The following is a 20,410-nucleotide window of genomic DNA, read 5'->3' as shown; positions in this document are numbered from 1 at the left end:
TAGTACAGGAACTAGTTCCAAATGAATTACCACGTGAGGGACCAACTATATTACGGGAGGCACCTAATGCAATTTGCACCTTCTCTCTGCCCTTTTCAAGTCTTCCTACATACCAACAATAATAGCTAATACTAATATAGTCCTGAATATCAGGCATTCTTCAAAGCACTTTGTACATATGTCATCTAATCATCAGTTCTAGACTTAGATCTATTATTCCCACTTTACAGATGAAAAACCTGAGGCATACAGCAGTTAAACTAGCCCTAGATCCTTAGACAAGCTGGATTGCTCCCCATTACCTACAGTATAAAGCCCAAATTTTTAAGTATTCATAACTGTTACTCAAACTTCCCATTCCAACTTTATCCTAACCCCAAATTCCTATCAAACACACTTTTTCCCCATCTTTGTGCCTGTGCTAGGAACAGATATGGCACAGCAGTCATCACATTTTGCAGGCAAATGTGTTTTTTGGCCTGCATGGACTGCCTTTTATTTAAATTTGAGATGGAATTTTCAAGTCAAATTTCCAATTAAAAATCAGATTTGTAGCTACCAGAATTTCATTTAGAATTTTATTTGGAATTCCAAAGATCTGAAGCTAGGGCCAAATTCTGAACAGAAACAATCAGCTGGAAGAGTAACAGTTATCATTGGAAAGGACATGCTCTCTCTATTGTGCTATTAGTAACACAAAGTAAGCCAGCTTTACTTGCTCATATTACTGGCTGAGCCCCTGAAGGCCTCTTGTCATCTTGCCCTAAAACTATCATTTTTTGCCTATTTAAATCCCGCCTATCTTCCAAGACTAAGCTCAAATGCCACCTCCTCAATTAAGTATTTCTTAATTATTCCAGCCCCTTTGAATTCTCACAGCATTTTGCTTGGTTATTATGATATATCCCACTCTCCCTTGTAGTGGGTTGTAAATATACTTCAGTCTCCACTAGACCCTAAGCAACTAAGTGTAGTGCCTCTATCTTGTTCATCTTTGTATCAGCACTTTAGCCTCAAGGCTGATATACCTATATCTCTATCTCCAATAAATGTTTCCTAAAATGTATCTATAGATATATACAAAACTAAGTAAAAATCCTGAGTTGACGTTAAGTGACCATCTATGTCATCTTGAACAAGTAAACTGGAAATGCATCCAGGGTTATAGGATTTGAATTTTAGATAAATGTTACCTGCATTGGTGGGAAAAAGGTAGAGAAGTGTTATATATACACACACTTTTATTCTATTCTCTCTTTACTCTTCATGCCCCTTCTGTCTTCTGCTTTCAGAAAAATCATGAGACAAATTGATTGATGTGTTGTTATTTTTTTAATAAATAGAAACCACATCACTTCATTTGTTACAGAGAATAAATAAGAGGCAATAATTCAAGAGGGCCCCACAAAGCTCTGTCTTCCACAAAATAGCAAGGATAAGCACCTTCACCACCCACTTTGGTTAACTTTATCTTCTGATCTCTGTTCTCCCACCCACATCAGCACGCTACTTCCAGAATGGAATTGTGCCTTCAGATCTTATTCTAGTTGGGAGGCTAGCCTATCAGCTTGTCTTAATTATGGAGTCTGGAAGTTCCTAACTTAGCTGAGGAACCTTGACAAGTCTTCTTTGATTTCAGCCTCATCCCAAGGTCCGTGAATGTTTTCTTTAAAAAGCTGCAGGCGAATGAGGTAGTAAGGGCAGAGACATGAGATGGAAACCAGCAGAAGGGCAAAGAGTATGGCTCCCACACCACTAATGGACAGCAGGCCTCCCAAGGCTGAAAACGCAAAAAGGAGTGTGACCCCCACATAGCTGCGGGGAGTACATGCCTTCAGTTTCTTCTGCAACATGGGCCACAGGGCAAAAATCTGGATGGCAAACGTCACCATGATGAAGGCATGCAGGGACCGGGGCAGGCGTGAGGCCAGGCAGACAGAGGCAAAGATGGCCATGTTCAAGGACAGTGTGCTGGATACAATGGCAGCATTGGCACCATAGTCGAAGAAGATGAGGTGGCCTAACAGCATGAAGACTGACATGGCATAGATGGTGTCAGTGCTGACAGATTCTGTCAGGGTCTTTAGCACTGGTGAAAAACCATATGTAAAAGTAATAAAGACCAGGGCACTCTTCAAATCAGCCCACCGGGTCCGCCCACTCTTCTTCCGCCCTTCACCTCCATCAATGAGATCAAACAAAACATAGCCAACCAACGAAGAAGCCAGGCCAGTCCCGAAAAGCCAGTGGGGGGCCAGAAGACCCTCATCCATATACCACCAGATAACTACAAAAACACAGACACTGCACAGCTGCTGTATCACCACACTGGACTCAAACACCACAGCCCAATATTGGTATTTCCGAGCATAGATGTTTTTCCGGAGCTCTTCCAGAAACCGCCGATCCACGTAGTTATCAGGGAAGGGTTGTCGCTCATATAAGACCTTCTGCCACCTGGCCTCCTTGGTGTTAGTTACTGGTTGGTCACACATTATCCTTCTCCTCAAACTCAGGCCAGTTCAATCTCCCTCGCAGAAGTCCATCTGGTTCCTTTCTTTATGAAGCTTTGAAATAAGACCTCTCTGGAATTTCCATGCTGTGCTGTGGTTGATATTCTACCAACCTTCCCTTGCTTTCAAAGGCAGCAACCAAGGCTAGGCCTGCAATAGATGAGTTTGTTCTCTGAGGCAGGACAATACAGCCAAGTTCCTAGAAAAAGAGAGACTATGAACCTATGCAAGTTGTTCAAGGTCAAGGAAAAGACTGAGTTAAATTCAAACCAACTCAGTCCACTAGAAGTCTGAACAAAATATATGTGGTAGCCATCTCATAATTATGGACATTAAAATTGCATTTCAGATTTTTAAATTATAATTCTTTGAATGATAATAGACATTCACTATTGTTAGCTACTACTTATTGAGTTCCTACTAAGCACTAGGTGCATTACCTTCTTTTATTTGACCTTCACCACCTTACAAGTTAGTATTAGCCTCACCACTAATAAAAAAGAAAAGCTGAGATTCAAACTGCTTAAGTAATTTTAGCCCAAGGTAACAGAGTGGCAAATAGTGGGGTCAGAACTCAAACCAAAGTCAAATCCAAAAGCCTGTGCCTCACATATGTCTGTTTAAACCAGTTCTTAACTGCTGGTTCACATACTCCTCAAGTTTATGGATAAGCTTCAAATTGTCCAAAAACTATCTCTGAAAACTGCCTACCTATATCTGCAATTTGCGCTTATTTCCAGGGATAGGATGTATAGCTTTTAGTGGGCGCTCAAAGCCCTCCGTTATTTAAAAAAAAAAAAAAAAAAAAAAGATAAAAAGTTACCGGTCTGAAGACAACAGTAAACTACACAATACAGAAAGGTACAGATATACGGTTTATTTAGCCAAAACCAAATACTCAAAGACACTAAAGGCTCTAGATCCATCAACTGAGCTAACATCCTTTAAGGAGATACCGTCCTACTTATAACCGCGAAAACCCTTGTTAGGATCCAAGATGATAATCACCCCTTTTTCACAACGGGAAAACTGAGGCTCAGAAATACTAAGATCATCCAGCACATCTGCGAAGAAAATTCTTATTGCTCGACCTTTATTTCTTCCACGGTGATCGCGGCAGGTTTTGCTTCACAAGTCAAACACCCTGGGAGCCCCCCTCACTGCAGCAGAAACCCTAACCCGGGCATTCCGCGATCGCCGCCTGGGCTGATAGGTGGGCTGCGCCGAAAAGCAGGACTGGGGCGGGGGTAGAGTGTCCCACCCTCCCAGGCCTCCCCCGCCCGCCGCTGCCCCTGACCCAGCCTTCGGCCAGCGGAGGATGGCGGAGGAGAAGGGGCCCCGGAAACACTGACGCCCGTTCGGAACCCACCTGCGCACGAGTTCTTAAGGGTGCGCCGCCTGGGGAGGGCGGCCGCCCGCCTCCTTCCCCATCCGGGGCGCCGGGGTCACGATAGCTGCCGAGCACTTCCGGGTCCACCACAACCTCGTAGGCAAGAGCGCCCTTCCTCGGCCGGGAGAGCCCACGAGGGGGCTGCTGCCCTCTCCTGGCTGCTGGGAGGACCTCCGGGCCTCTCTACCAGGCGCCTGCCGAAAGCGGAAAGCTAGCTCCAAGCCTGAGAAAGCCAATAGCCAACACTAAGCAGAGGTGGCCTCGAAGGACTGAGTAAGGCAAGAGGGAACAGGGCAGAGGCTGGGCTGGCACAAGAGAGATAAAAACGGCTACTTTTATTGAGCTCCTATTAAGTCAGGCCTCGGCTGGGCACTTCCATGCCTCCATGCGTTCACTCAACATATAAGCACTGTTTTAGTGCTCATGATACAGCAGTGAACGAAACAGACCAAAACCCCTGCTCTCATGGAGCTTTCTTTCTAGTGCACTGGCCTTCAATATTATTCTCCTTTCAAAGAGGACATGGAGGCTCAAAGAGGTTGTGATTTGTCCAAGGTCATGCAGCTGGAAAGTGAATGAACTGAGATTAATACTCAGCTCTCTATAGCTTCAAAGTTTGGTTCTTTTTTCTTTACTGCCCAGAACAAGTGAGAGGGGAGAACCCTGTGGCTGAAAGCATAGCCAGAGGCTTGAAACAGGAAGTTGCTAATATTCAGCTAAGTTCATGGAAGTATTAGAAGATTAATAAACAGATTGAGGTAATAAAAAAGCAAAAAGATATAGTGGGACAGAAGATCAAGTGGATACAAAAGTCAGAATCCACTTACTAGCAGTATGACTCAGCAAATCGCTTTCTAAGCTTTGATTTTGTCATCTGTAAAATGGAGCCCATAGTATTTGCTCTTGAATGCCTTAGGAGATGGTTATAAGGGTCAAACATAAAACATAAAAATGTTCTGTAAAGCATTGAGTGCTGTATTGAATGTAAAGCAGGGCTTACTTTGGTTGTCAAGATAGTGGCAACAGTCAAGTGTGACAAAATCTGCAACATGATCTCTCCATTTCTCTCCAGGTTTCTGTTCCAAAATTTGGCAAGATTCCTTGGCTTAGTGAGGCCAGCCTCATAAACAAACCATTAGTGCTCAGCCTCCCCAAAAGGTAACAGCTCAGCCGCTGTGAGAAAGGCTGATCCTCACAGGGGATGATTTCTTAAGGGGTGGGGGATAGTTATCAGGGGAACACATGTGATCAGTTGAGCCAAGTGCTCAAAAAACAGAATGGTCTGGCTTTCTCAGACAGAAATGAGCACTGAGTATAGGCCTGCTTTGGGGAGATGAGATCCCAAATAACCTCCACCTCTACCACTCCCTCTCAACTCTATAGAATTTTGCCCTTGGATGCTGCCTCTCAAAACATTTCCTGCCCTTCCTTCCTCCTCCTCACCTCACCTTTTCTCCTCTGCCTTAGTTTGAAATTTTCAAAATCCAGCCATCGAAATTTTGTAGCCATTTATAGAGTAGCAACTCCCTGCATTTGATCTTGAGACAATCTCTTCCAGTCTCACCAGTCCCTCCCCTTTCAAACAAACCGCTATAGGATGCGTATTTCCGGTTTTCAAAATTGGAGGAATTAGTGTACAGGGAGCATTTTAGTGCTGCTTCTTGAAAAAACTGGGTCTCCTCATTCCCCTCCCTCCTTCCATTTTTGATGAGATGGCTTCTGGGTGTGACAATGTACCCCTGCCCTGGACACAGAAATGAAAAGAAGGGTGGGTGTGAGATACATGGGGCTAATGGGAACCACCAGGGAAGGCTGGGGAAACAGCAGGCAAGGGAGGAACAGGACAAGTTCACAGGCACATCATGGACTGAAAAGGTGAGTCATTCTCTCTAAAAGGAGCTTTCCTCCTATTAGTAACCGTCAGGTGTGCTCCTGCCCTTGGATAAGTGACGCTCCTGTCACTCCCTCTGCATCTCCAAAAAAACTGCTGCATCTTTTTAAAAAACCACCTTCTCAGTAGCAGTTACACAGTTCTGGGTATTTTCCAGGCAACTTTCAAGTGCTTGTTGTTCTACTCTGGGCATGGGTGTGCTTTTATTTATTTATTTATTTTTTAATAACTTTCAATGTATCCAAACTCTGGCTGTTTTAGTGTAAAGTAGGCAATTGGACGTTCAATAAACCCAAAAGTTTGTTTATTAAAAAAAAACACAAAGTGATGCAGTTCTTAAGAGTTGTTACCACATCAAGGAGCAGCATGAGTAAGGGCAGTTTAGTATCTTTTAATTGGGGGAAAGAGGGACAAAAACATACTGTGAGAAGCAGGTGGGTGCATAAATGAGTAGAGCTGGCCGAATGGGGATTGCAGTGAATGGGGACAAAAGGGGACAGCCAGCACTCAGCCCCAGGCAATGTTGCCTGAAGGTACATGAGTCCAACTGCCAGAAATGTTGATTCTTCTAACAATACCAGAAATCTGGATTTTTATGTGCAATTACAAGTATGTGATATCTAATAGGGTAACATCCCGCCATCCTATCCCGCCCCCATGTCCCTTATACCTGCCCCTCCAGCCAGTACCAAAGCATCCCTGTGCAGAGCTATCTGGCCATCAGCTTGCTTATTCTCTATATAAGCATATGGTGAGGGGTGGGAAAGAGGGGAGAAGGGCTTGGCTTGAGAAGGCAGGCTGAGAACACGACAGGGCATCCTGAGCACCTGCTCACATTCACAGCCAGGTAGTGGAGTGTCAGCATGGACAGTCCATAGACAGCCCACTGGGAAGGGAGGGAGGTCATTTTTCTCTCTGGCCAGCCAAGTTTGAGCTAGTCAGAAGGAGAAGTTACGTAAGGTGGGCAGTGAAGCTCTACTCATTTCCACACTGGGGAGAATTTAGGCAGCTATCTCAACCTTTGTTAAGAGAAATGGAGCTACCAACCTCACAAAAATTCCAAGAAAACAAACTGGACATTGCCTTTGAGGTGCCCTGAGCTTTCAGGAGGACAAGATAGGAATACAAAGTCTTTGAAAAGATGGCAGTTTTTTGTTTTGTTTTGTTTTGTTTTGTTTTAAGTATCACCAGTTGTAAATGATTAGAAACTTTTCATCTGGCCAAAGTTGTGGGTTCCAGGCTATTTATTTTTGGCAGCATCCTTTTCTGAGTCCCTGACCTTGGGGGATAAAAAGGTCTAAATGTGCCTTAAGTATTACTTAGTTTTGGGCACCCAGTTGTAAAGCAGAACACACGCCTATGGGGGTTGGAGTAGGTGAGACAGGCTCTAATGGAAAGGGCCTGGTACTGACCCACACTGGCTTGCTAGCTCCACCTCCTTCCAGAAGGATTCTCTCAGGTTGGCCTGACTATCCTGAAGCCACACTCTTCACCAGTCTCCAAAGCCCCTGAGGTCCTGTTGGTTTGAGGTGATAATTTGCAGAAGAGATTCAAAACTGGCCTTCTGGTCTCTCCCAGTCAGCATCTGGGTGGCAGGTCCTAGGCAGCCTGTTCCCGTATCAAAAGCAGAGGCAGGGAAGGAGCTCAGGTCGGAACCGCCTCTGCCTGGTCTCCCTGGGCCCGGGGAGGAGGTGGGGAAAGGGAAACAATACAGGCTTCCTGACTGCCAAACTCCTTTCACATGCCTTTGTCGTAAACTCACAATGGACAATGAAATCTTTTCTCATTAGAAAGGAGAGGTGTTCTTGGCAAAACTGCTGGCATTCCTGAGAGTTTCCATTTCTTGGGTGCCAGGTGGTGGCTGGTGCTGCACCCAGGCGGTTTTGATCGCCAACCCCCACACACCGTGGCCCCTCATACTGAAATAAAATGACCCTGCTGGCAAGTAAGGCAGGCCAGAGGCAGTTCACCCTGAGAAGAAAGCTGGTGTTGTCCCTGCAGCATCACTGCCTCACTAGCCACTGTTTCAAGAGGAAAAGAGTGGAGGGAGGGAGGAAAAGATGCACCATGGAAGGAAATGAGTAGACTGTTTCAGGGTGCAGGGCCACATACCCCAAGAAAGCAGGGCAGGCGTGAGAGGAAGGGCACTTCAGAAGGAGATCTGGGGTGCATTCACCCATTACACATCTGCTTTTATGAGCTCTCTTTTCTTGGCCTTCTCCATACACTCTCTCTGACAAACCATTGGTTAGTTCAAAATAAAAGGGAGACCGAAGTCAAAGGGATTCAGGAGGGCAAAGCCATCTTCTGGGAGCTCCTTTATGGCCTGTGCCCTCCAGGATGTACAACTGTGCAGGCCCTAAGGGTGTCCTTTGTATTCCCTCTGAAACAGCCATGGACCTGGCTCCTCAAACTGGGGACTGGCTCTAACTTTCTCTTGTTTTGCTTACCCAGAACTCCTCAGTCCTCTTCCACTTTTCTGGTTTCATCCAAGAAGAATATGGATTTACCAATTTTGTTTCAAGTTCCAGATGTCTTATCGAAGGTACTCAATTTTTTTTAATGGAAATGAAACCAGTAGCAGTTGTAGGATGACATAGAATGTGAATACAAAGGCATTTCCTTAAAACAGCACCGTTCCTCATTGGCACACGATCAGTGTTCAGTAAATCCCTGCTGAATGAATTGAATGAGCACCACCACTGCCACCACCGCCTCTGCCTGGCCCTGTCTCAAGAGCCTTAGGGCCCCAGTCCACTAGAACTGAGAATAAAGGCATAAGATAAGAATCTTAAAAAGGAAAACCAAAGTAGTAAATGCTGAGGAGTCTGCCTGGAGCCTTCAGGGTTTGCTTCTCAAGCCTGTGACTGAACCAATCTGAGTTTCTGCAATACCCCAAAATGAATTACGTATGCCCCCCACCTATGACCTACTATGCCTAAGGAACCTAAATTTAAAAATGCTTCATTACCCCCCCCCCCACACACACACACAGAATGTGCAGAAGGATCTTGACAGAATCAACCACACCTGGCGGCCTGGTGACACTCAGTGACACCATGTGCCGGACAGAGGCTTCCCCTACTTTGGCTTTGCAGCCAGCACCACCCCCCAGGGGATCAGAGAGAGAGACAGCCCTCAGGGATCTAAGCACTTTCTTCACCTGAAGAACCGCACATCCCTCACAGGGCTGTTGTAGGCAGTGAGTGACAGGGTGAGCTCAGTGAGTATGAGCCACAATCATTAGGAGCCCTATGGCCCGGCAATAAATGCTCATTGAGACCTTTTTATTTACTTTAGTACAGATACAGAGATGAGTAAGTCGCAGTTGCAGCCTACACAAATGAGTGGGCGGACGGGGTGCACACACAGCAGCCGAATAAGTCTCACAGAGGCAGGTGCCTCAGGGAGGAGGGAGGGAAAGGCCACCTGCAGGCTGGGGGTGGGGTGGGGCGGCGCGAGGGGCACTCTGGAAGGAAGCGGCACTTGCTTTGGATCTTGAAGATAATTCTCACAAGTGGAGGGACTATGCTAAGGAGAGAAGGAAGAGCTGAGAAGACAATGAGGTGAAGAGTATCAGGAAAGACATGGAGACCGAAAGTACAGGGCAAACTTGCAGGACATTAGGGAATCAGGCGGACAGGAGCAAGGGCGCTCTTGGAAGGGGAGCAAGGAGGTGGATGTCTCATGGAGACATTCCAGGTTTTTCAGCCAGGTTTTTCATCAATCTCCCGACACCTTGGTGAGGCAAGGAGGTAACCATTGTGGCCTCCGTGACAGGCGCTCATGGGGGTGCGTGGAGGCAGGATTGGCCTGGGAACTGCTGCGGAACCAGTAAAGAGCCTTCCAGGTGCCAAGTCTCTCGGAATTTCCTATTTAGATAGGGTCTCGTCTGCTGCCAGGTGTCCCCTCGTCCTAGGGTGGTTATGGGTCTCCATGCACCATGCTATTCTGGGCACTAAGACGCTAGTCACAGCCTGGTGGGCCAGTGGGTGGGAGAGGAATGAGGTAGTGACCACCAGGGGAAGCGAGAGGCTTCCGGCAGGGCTGAGTTTCATGGCTGCAGTACCCACTGCTGGCCACTGGATGCCAGCCAAGAGCAACGACTTCTGGCAGTTTGGATAATGGTGGGCTGTGCTGGAGGCCAGTCTCAGGACAGGCCCCAGAGAAGAAACAAATAATGTTGCTCCTACTGGGAGGAGAGATCTCATCTTCACCTTGTCTAGGGCTGACCAAACCTCTAGTGTTTTTCACCTTCAGCATTGCCCTCACAGATGGGTCCTTGCCCTGTTGGTGACACCTGGCAAGTAACTCAAGTCAGACCCTTGCCTGTCACACAGGCCTCCTCAAAATTGATTCTAGCCCCCAGAGTCTGCTGTGAGCATGAAGGCATGCACACAGATGCTGTGAGGTACACATGGGCTCAGCTGGCAGCTGCTCCTTTCTGGAAAGAAACTATGCTGTGTCTCAGAGGAGCGGGATGCACTGCAGACACCTTCTCTCTTGCTTTAACCTCTAAATCTGGGGACCTGCTGAGAGGCTGCTGCTGGCAGCCCTGCAGCCAACCAGAGGCCCTGGTCCCCCAGCAAAGGAGCAAAGGTCCTGCCACCTGGCTCCCTTCCTCTTCACCATCACAGGCCAAAGGGCAGAACTTTGAACACCCACATTCCAAGTGGGTGCTCCTCCCCTGCCGGGGCAGCCTCATGGAAGATGCGTGTGTAGATGCATCTGGAGCAATTCTCCCTAATGAATAGATCAAGATGGAGAAACAGAGGCTCAGATTCACAAAGACAGGGAGATGGAGACAGAAACAGCAAGAGAGCAGAAGCCGGGAGAGAGAGACAGCGAAGTAGGGGAACGAAAAACACAGAAAGGGAAACAGAAAAAGAAAGGCAGAGCTAATAAAGAAGAAAAATTTTGAATGAAGACAAAGAAATGAAGCCTAAATGTTCTCCATTTAAATATCTACTATGTTGAGGCTTCTTTATTAGGCACAACTTTCACCTGCCATTTATAGGCATTGACTCATGACTCTCCTAGGAAAGTGTATCTTAATATTTGGATAATTTAGGCTACGAGGTGACTTAGAGGTCCGCAGCAAGGCAGAAGCAGATGTGTGGGGGTGATCTGGAGAGCTGCTGCTGGAGACCGGAAAACATCTTTGCCCACTACTGGGAGTGGGAGTGTGAATTGTAAATTATAAAATGCCACTCTGCCCTCTCCAATTCCTGTCTCCACTTCGCTCTCTACCGTCTTTGAAATGGGCTTGTTGTTCCAGTCTAATGAGTCAGAGTAAAGATGAGATCATTATTTGTTTGTCATCAGCAGACCTGTGGCAAAAGCCCTGGCTAAAAAATCATGCACTAATGGAGACAGGTGGGAAAAAGTGTAGGATGGTGACTGCCAATTTACTCACCACCAAGAACTCCTTGTATTATTTTTCTCTCATTGACTCTAAATTCTGAAAGCTGTGACCACAAAGGAACTACCTTAAATACCCCAAGACATTTTCCCGTTCATATTGATCAAGCACATATAACTACAAATACAATTTTTAAAGGAAAGTAATAAAGAACATCACTGACCTGAACTAGTCATAGCAATGAAAATCGAGTTTACTAAGTCTGCAATGTGTGTACCTGGCTGTCAATTGTTTAGTGTATGTTTGAAATTTTTTGCTAATGACAATAATAGCATTTTAAAAACTATATTAAGCTTTATTCTTTAATTGATACGGCTGGCATTTTCAGGTAACAGGAAAACGTGTAACCATAGGGATTTTGGGAATCTGAAAATACTGCCCTGACCGCTATTTTTTGGACTTTAAGGGGAATAGGAATCATTATGCCTCATATAGATGCTAAGATTTCATCTTCCCCTGAAGATAGTCTTTCTTTGACCCTTCTATTCAAAGAACATTCTGACTGACTGAAACTGAAAGGTTGTGCTGTTGGACAAATCTTGACCTTTCTGAGCCGCAACGCCCTCACTGAGTTCATTGAAAGAGTTGCACTAGGTGACTCATGAGGTCTCTCCCAGTTCAGGAAGGACAAAGGAGAAAAGGAATAGGGGGTCAAAGGACGAGAAGATTGAGGCAAATCTGTCAGTGCTCCTCAAATCATGCTTGATGCATTTTTTTTCAGTCTCTTCAAATTCTTTTATTGTAATGATGCTATTATTTTTTTTTAAATTAGAAAAGTTGTAGGTTTACAGAAAAATCATGTAAAAAATACAGCATTCCCATATAAGGCCCCCCCTTTATTAACACTTTGCATTAGTGTGGTACCTTTGTTATAATTGATAAAAGAATAAAATAATTGTACTAATAACTATAGTCCATAGTTTACATTAGGGTGTGTTTTTTTCTCCTATATACCACCCTATTAGCACCTTGTATTAGTGTGGTACATTTGTTATAATTCATGAAAAAACATTTTTATAATTGCACTATTAATTATAGTACATCATTTACAATAGGATTCACTGTGTTGTACAGTCCTATGTTTTATCTTTTAATTTTTATTCTAGTAACATATAAATGACCCAAAATTTCCCCTTCTAAGCACACTGACATATATAATTCTTTGGTGTTAATTACATTCACAATGTTGTGCTACCATCACCCACCATCATCCATTTCTAAAACTTTACAGTCAATGCAAATAGAAATTCTGTACAAATTAGGCATTATCTCCCCATTCCTTACCCCCAACTCAGCCTCTGTTAACCTATATTCTAGATTCTAACTCTATGAGTTTGCTGATTCTAATTATTCCATATCAGTGATATCATACAATATTTGTCGTTTTTCTCAAATATGTCTTCAGGGTTCATCTATTGTTGCATGAATCACAACTTCATTCCTTTTCAATGCTGAATAATATTCCATTGTGTGTATACACCATATCCTGTTTATCTGTTAGTCAGTGGATGGACACTTGGGTTGCTTTCATCTTTTGGCAATTGTAAATAATGCCACTATGAGCATCGGTGTTTTAGTCTGCTAGGCTGCCAAAATGCAATATACCAGAATTGGGCTGGCTTTTAACAATGGGGATATATTAGCTTACAATACATTTTCTCATCTGAGGCTGAGAAAAATGTCTAAATCAAGGCATCATCAAGATGATATCTTCTTCCTGAAGACAGGCTGCTGGCTATCCTGGACTCCTCTGTTAGACGGCAAGGCACATGGCAGCATCTGCCAGTCTCTCCCTTCTCTTCCAGGTTTTGTTGCTTCAGCTTTTTGCTTCCATGACTTTCTCTCTCAGCTTCTGTGTCTTTTTCTCTCTGTGCCTTTCTCTGAATTTTATCCTCTTATAAAAGACTCAAATAAGAGGATTAAGACATACCCTGAATGAGGTGGGTGACATCTTAAGATCCTGCTCACCAAATGATCTGACTCAGAACGGGTCCTCACCCATGGGAATTGTTTCATTTTAAAAGCATGCTTTTCTAGGGTATGTACAACTTCAAACCATCACACTCAATGTGTAAATATCTGTTTGAGTCCCTGCTTTCAATTCTTTTGGGTATATAACTAGTAGAGGGGTTGCTGGGTCATTTGGTAATTCTATACTTAGTTTTCTGAAGAACTGCCAAACTGTCTTCCACGGTGGCTACAACATTTTACATTCCCACCTGCAATGAATGAGTGTTCCTATTTCTTCACATCCTCTCCAATACTTATAATTTTGTTTTTTTTTTAAAATAGTAGCCATTCTAATGGGTGTGAAATGGTATCTCATTGTTGTTTTGACTTGCATTTCTCTAATAGCTAATGATGTTGAGCATCTTTTCTGTTCTTTTTAGCCATTTGTATATTCTCTTTGAAGAAATGTTGATTCAAGTCTTTTGCCCGTTTTTTAATTGGGTTGCTTGTCTTTTTATTGTTGAGTTGTAAGATTTCATTATGTATTCTGGATATTAAACTCTTATTCCGTGTATGGTTTCCAAATATTTTTTCCCATTGAATAGGTTGTCTTTTCACTTTTGTAATCAAGTCCTTTGGTGCATAAGAGTTTTTAATTTTGATAAGGTCCCATTTATCTATTTTTCTTTTGTTGCTTGTGCCTTGAGTGTAAAGTCTAAGAAAACATTGCCAAACATGAGATCCTAATGATGCCTCCCTACATTTTCTTCTAGAAATTTTATAGTCCTGGTTCTTATATTCAGGTCTTTGTCCATTTTGAGTTAATTTTTGTATATGGAATGAGAGAGGAGTCCTCCACCATTCTTTTGCACATGGATATCCAGTTTTCCCAGCACCATTTGTTCAAGAGACTGTTCTTTCCCAATTGAGTAGACTTGGCAGCCTTGTCAAAAATCAATTGGACATAGATGTGAGGGTCTATTTCTGAAATTTCGATTCAATTTCATATATCTATATATCTATCCTTGTGCCAATATTATGCTACTGTAGCTTTGTAATAAGCTTTAAAGTCAGGAAGTGTGAGTCCTCCAACTTTGTTCTTCTTTTTCAAGATGTTTTTGGCTAATTGGTTCCTCTTACTCTTCCAAATAAATTTGGTGATTGGCTTTTCCATTGTTGCAGAGTAGGCTTTGGAATTTTGATTGGGCTTTTGTTGATTGTGTAAATCATTTTGAGTATAATTGACTTCTTAACAATATTTAGTCTTCCAGTCCATGAACGTGGATTATTTCAAACTCCTTTGATTTCTTTTAACAAAGTTTTGTAGTTTCCTTGCTTAAATTTATTCCTAGGTATTTGATTATTTTAGTTGCTTTTGTAAATGGAATTTTTTTTTGATTTCCTCCTCAAATTGCGCATTACTACTGTATAGAAACACTACTGATTTTTGCATGTTGATCTTGCACCCTGTCACATTGCTGAATTTGTATATTAGCATTTAGTTGCTTCATTGTAGATTTTTCAAGACTTTCTATATATAGGATCACATCATCTGCAAATATTGAAAGTTTTACTTCTTCCTTTGCAATTTGGAAGCCTTTTGTTCTGGTTTGCTAATGCTGCCAGAATGCAAAACACCAGAAATGGATCGGCTTTTATAAAAGGGGGTTTAGTTGGTTACACAGTTACAGTCTTAAGGCTATAAATTGTCCATCAGCAATCGGGTACCTTCACTGGAGGATGGTCAATGGCATCTGGAAAACCTCTGTTAGCTGGGAAAGTACGTGGCTGGCATCTGCTCCAGAGTTATGGTTTCAAAATGACTTTCTCTCAGGATGTTCAAAATGTCACTCTTATTGCTCTTGGGGCATTTATCCTCTCTTAGCTTCTCTGGAGCAGAAGTCTGCTTTCAAAGGACATTTCCAAAACATCTCTGTAAGCCGAAGCTCCTCTCTCAGCTCCTGTGCGTTCTTCAAAGTGTTCCTCTTGGCAGTAACAAGCTCGCTCCTTCTGTCTGAGCTTATATAGTGCTCCAGTAAACTAATCAAGGCCCACGCTGAATGGGCAGAGCCACGCCTCCATGAAAATTATCCAGTCAGAGTTATCACCTACAGTTGGGTGGGTCACATCTCCGTGGAAGCACTCAAAGAATTACAATCTAATCAGCACTAACATGTCCACCCACACAAGATTGCATCAAAGGTAATGGCATTTTGGGGGACATAATACATTCAAACTGGCACGTCTTTTATTTCTTTTTCTTGCCCAATTACTCTGATGAGAACTTCCAGTACAATGCTGAATAACAGTGGTGACAGTGGGCATCCTTGCCTTGTTCCAGATCTAGAGGGAAAGCTTTCAGTCTTTCACCATTAAGTATGATGTTAGCCATGAACTTTTCATATATTCCCTTTATCATGAGAGGAAGTTTCCTTCTTTTCCTAATTTTCTAAGTGTCTTTATCAAGGAAGGATTTGGATTCTGCCAAATGCCTTTTCTGCATCAGTCAAGATGATCATGTGTTTTTTCCCTTCATTTTGTTAATGTGGTGTATTACCTTAATTGGTTTCCTTATATTGAACCACCCTTCCACACCTGGGACAAAACTCACCTGGCCATGGTTGATAATTTTTTTATGTGCTGTTGGATTCATTTTGCTAGTATTTTGTTGAGGGTTTTTGCATTTACATTCATAAGAGATATTAGTCTGTAATTTTCTTTTCTTGCAGTATCTTTGTCTGGCTTTGGTATTAGGGCAATGTTGGTCCCATAAAATGAGTTTGGTAGTGTTCACTCCTCTTTGAGCAGGATTGGTATTAATTCTTCTTGAAATATTTGGTAGAATTCTCCTGTGAAGCCGTGTGGCCCTAGCTTTTCTTTGTTGGGAGGGTTTTGATTAATGATTCAATCTCTTTACTTATAATTGATTTGTTGAGAACTTCTGTTTCTTCCAGAACCAGTGTATATTTTCATATGTTTCTAGGAATTTGTGCATTTCATTTAGGTTGTCTAATGTATTGGCATACAGTGATGCATAGTTTCCTCTTATGATCCTTTTCATTTCTGTGGGATCAGTAGTACTTCCCCTCCTCTCATTTCTGATTTTATTTATTTGTATCTTCTCTCTCTTTTTCTTTGTAAGTCTGGCTGAGGGTTTGTCAATTTTATTGATCTTTTCAAATAACTGACTTTTGGTTGTGTTATTTTGGTTGTTTTTTAATTCTTAAGTTCATTTATTTCTGCTCTAATCTTTGTTATTTCTTTCCTTGTGCTTGCCTTGGGATTCGTTTGCTGTTCTTTTCCTACTTCCTCCAGGTGTACAATTAGGTCTTTGATTTTAGCTCTCTCTTCTTTTTTTAATGTAAGCATTTAGGGCTATAAATTTCCCTCCCAGCACTGCCTTCACTGTATCCCATAAGTTTTGATATGTTGTGTTCTCACTTTCATTTGTCTCAAGATATTTGTTGATTGCCATTGCAATTTTTTCTTTGACCCACTAATTATTTGTGTGTTAACTTCCATATATTTGTGGATTTTCCAGTTCTCTGTCTTTATTCATTTCAAGTTTCATTCCATTATCATCAAAGAAGATGCTTTGTATTATTTCAGTATTTTTAAATTTATTGAGATTTGTTTTGTGACTCAACATGTGGTATATCCTGGAGAACAATCCACGTGCCCTTGAGAAGGCTGCATATCCTCCTCTTTGGGGATACAGTATTCTATATATATGTCTGTTAGGTCTATTTTGTTTATCATATTCTTCAAATTCTGTGTTTCCTTATTTATCTCCTGTCTAGTTGTATCTGTTGATGAGAGTTGTGCATCAAAGTCTCCAGCTATCATTGGAGAGGTGTCTGTTTCTCTCTTTAGTTTTGCCAGTGTTTGCCTCATATATTTTGGGGCACAGTGGTTAGGTGCATAAATATTAATGATTGTTATTTATTCTTATTTATTCTTGGTGGGATGATCCTTTTATTAATATATAGTATCCTTCTTCAGTTCATGTAACAGATTTTGACTTAAAGTCTACTTTGTCCCATATTAATATGGCTATCCCAGCTCTTTTTTTGGTTGCTATTTGCATGGAATATATTTTCCATCCTTTCACTTTCAACCTATTTATGTCTTTGGGTCTTGTAACAGCAAGGTGAGTCTTGTAAACAACATTTAGTTGGATCATACTTTTTTGTCCATTCTGCCAATCTGTGTCTTTTAACTGGGGAGTTTAATCCATTAACATTCAGCGTTATTACTGTAAAGGCAATACTTACTTCAGTCATTATATCCTTGGGTTTTTATATGTCATATCTTTTTTTTATCTCTCTGTTCCTTTATTGCAGCTTCCTTTTCTATATAGTTGATCTTTTGTGATGTCTGACTGATCCCTTTGTCATTTCTGTTTTTGTTTATTTTTTAAATACTTTCTTTGTGGTTACCTTGGGGTTTATATTACACAACCTACATCTATAACCTACTAATTTGAAAAGATACTAACTTAATTTCAGTAGCATACAAATTCTCTGCTCTCATATCCTTCAGTTTCCCCTCTTTATGTTTGTTTTGTCCCACATTATGCCTTTATATTTTTGCATCATTATCAGGAAATATGTTGTTTTTTTTTCTTGTTCAATTGTATTCTGATTCTTATGGAAACTAAAGAGTAGAGTTGTATATTGAGAATATAGTACTACTTGGTTTTGCCTTTACCTTTTTAGTTACCTTTACTGAAGATCTTCATTTCTTCACACTACTACAAGCCACTCTCTCTTTTTGTTTCCTTTCAACCTTCAGAACTCCCTTTAATAATTCTTTTAGGGTAGTTGTTTTGTTGACAGACTCTCTCAGTTTCTGTTTATCTGGGAATATTTTAAACTCTCCCTCATTTTTGAAGGACAGTTCTGCTGGATAAAGAATTTTGGGCTGGCAGTTTTTCTCTTTCTCTACCTTAAATATAATGATACCACTACCTTCTCATTTCCATAGTTTCTGATGAGAAATCAGCACTTAGTCTTATGTAGGATCTCTTGTATGTGATGAATCACTTTTCACTTGCCACTTTCAGAATTCTCTCTTTAACTTTGGCATTTAACATTCTGCTTAGTATGTGTCTTGGAGTAGGACTACTAGAGTTTGTTCTGTTTGGAGTACATTGAGCTTTTAGACATGTCTATTTATGTCTTTCATAAGAGTTGGGAAATGTTTGGCCATTATTTCCTGAAATATTCTTTCTGCCCCTTTTCCCTTCTATTCTTCTTCTAGGACACACATGATACATATGTTTGCACACTTCATGCTGTCACTCAAATCTCTGAGACACTATTCAATTTTTTCTCTTCTTTTCTCTATCTGTTCTTCTGACTGTATGATTTCATTATCCTGTCTTCTTGTTCACCGATTCCTTCTTCTGCCTGTTCAGATCTGTTGTTGTATGCCTCTAGTTTATTTTTATTCTCCATTATTGTACCTTTCATCCCCATAATTTCTGTTATGTTTCTTTTTAAACTTTCAAATTCTTCTTTATACTCACACATTGTCTTCTTAGTATCCTTTAGCTCTATATCCATATTTTTCTTCATCTCTTTGAATTGATTTAGGAGATTTGTTTGAACTTCTTGGATTCCAATGAAATTCTGAGTCTCCTCTGAAGTTTTAACTAGTTCCCTTGACTAAGCCATATCTTCTTGTTTCTTAGTATGGCTTTTGTAATTTTTTTGTTGATGTCTGGGCATCTGATTATTTTGATGAGTTTTTATTGTTGATTGGCTTTGTGTTCAGACTCTTTGATACTTGGTCCAACTTATTCTGGACCTTTAGAGTAGCCCATGTTTAACTGTTCTGATTTTCTCAGCTCTTCTTCATCTGATTCTTGCCCTAGATACACAGTACAATTTTTAAGATTGTGCTTTTGTATAATTATTTCACCTACAGAAGAAAGCTTCCTTTCCTCTGTTCCTTCTCCAACAATCTTGATCTGTTCTCTTTGTTTTTGTGCAGAATTTTTTCCCCAGCTCCTATGATTTGATTAAATTCCTTCCTTCATTCAGTGCCCTCTTTTCCCTATAATTTTCAGCTCTGGAACCTGTCCTAACTTACGGCAGTCTAGTTCCCCTTCCCCCACTTTCTTTTTTTTTTTCTGTGAAGCATTTCTGCCTCTGGTTTCTTCCCTGTTAGGATATCCTGCCCTGGGGACGCAGACAGGGTCAATTCTGAAAGGTGGGTCAATCCAGAAAGGTCCCTTTTGCATTTAGGTGGTCCAGCAAGCAGACTGGATTGAGTGTGTGCACCTCTGCCAACGGTTCTGCTGTGGTCTTTTCCCCTACTCCCCCACCCAGCCTCACCTCCTGTGACTCTTCTATATGTGATACTCCTCAGCTGCTTATGTTCCATCCTGGGTCTCCACAGCCTTGAGTCCCTGGACATGCATGGGGTTCTAATTCACTGCTGTGAATGACTCGATAGTCTGTATGTGAGGCAGGGGGGCCTGGGCTGTGCTGCTGTATGACTTGACACCTATTTTTAACATCACCATCTGATGCTTACATTTTCAGTTTTTTTTTTTATGTGGACAGGTTTGTGTGTGTAAGTGGGTAGGGGGACATCTTTCTTTCTTTACCAAGTAGGATTCAATTTTAGAAACCTCAGCATTTATTGACCTCATACATTAAGATGTTTCCATTTGTGAAATGTGAAGAGTGGGCTTTGGTTCTGGTAATTGGCTGAAGTCTGCATCATATCTCAGCTAGGCTACAGACAGGTTGCTGTCACTCTCCAGTCCCAGCTGCCATCTGCTGTCCTTGGAACAGCTGCTTGGGAAATGAGAGTCCCAAAAACATTCCAGGAACTCTTGTCTTGGTGGCTCTGACTCCACACATGATATAATGAGAGGTCTGTGCTGTGGGCCGTCATCTAATTCACTCTCTGTTCCTGCTACTGCTGCTGAGCTGGCCTTAAGGAAACCAAGAGTGAGAAAGGAGTGCTGCAGAAGAAAATGACCTTGGTTTCAGGGATGAGAAGAAAAGCAAGATGGGCAGGAGGATGCTGAGACTCACAGAACATGGAATCCCAAATTGTTTGCCTTCACTTCTTTGTAAACTGTCCAGATGAGACTCACCCATCACAGCTACCTCCATGTTGTGTCAATATCTCCCCAGCGCTCTTACCCACCTCTCCAAAAAGGGCAGAATGGAGTGGCTCTTCTTGGAGGCCGGTCTTCAGCTGACAGTGATTCCGAGGTAGAGTCT

General features: G+C 42.2%; 2 protein-coding genes across 2 annotated transcripts in view; one reads left to right on the top strand and one right to left on the bottom strand.

Annotated features, from left to right (window-relative positions):
- Positions 1-1,309: 1,309 nt before the first annotated feature.
- On the bottom strand, positions 1,310-3,965 carry PIGC (phosphatidylinositol glycan anchor biosynthesis class C). Its single transcript, XM_037825346.1, has 2 exons — positions 3,883-3,965; positions 1,310-2,712 (listed from the first exon to the last, which is right to left on the bottom strand). Exon 2 carries the CDS (start codon positions 2,493-2,495, stop codon positions 1,602-1,604), a length of 894 nt encoding a protein of 297 aa, XP_037681274.1. The 5' UTR covers positions 2,496-2,712; positions 3,883-3,965; the 3' UTR covers positions 1,310-1,601.
- A 1,721-nt stretch (positions 3,966-5,686) lies between these two features.
- Positions 5,687-20,410, top strand: part of C2H1orf105 (chromosome 2 C1orf105 homolog) — a 34,640-nt gene continuing 19,916 nt past the window's right edge. Inside the window, exons 1-2 of the mRNA XM_037806846.1 lie at positions 5,687-5,778; positions 8,249-8,339. Coding sequence (XP_037662774.1) covers positions 5,687-5,778; positions 8,249-8,339 — 183 coding nt within the window. The remainder of the gene's footprint in view (positions 5,779-8,248; positions 8,340-20,410) is intronic.

The sequence above is a fragment of the Choloepus didactylus genome, chromosome 2, assembly GCF_015220235.1.
Source record: "Choloepus didactylus isolate mChoDid1 chromosome 2, mChoDid1.pri, whole genome shotgun sequence".
Classification (NCBI taxonomy): domain Eukaryota; kingdom Metazoa; phylum Chordata; class Mammalia; order Pilosa; family Megalonychidae; genus Choloepus; species Choloepus didactylus.
Note: the sequence above shows the minus strand (reverse complement) of the source record. Positions and strands in the feature narration are given on the sequence as shown.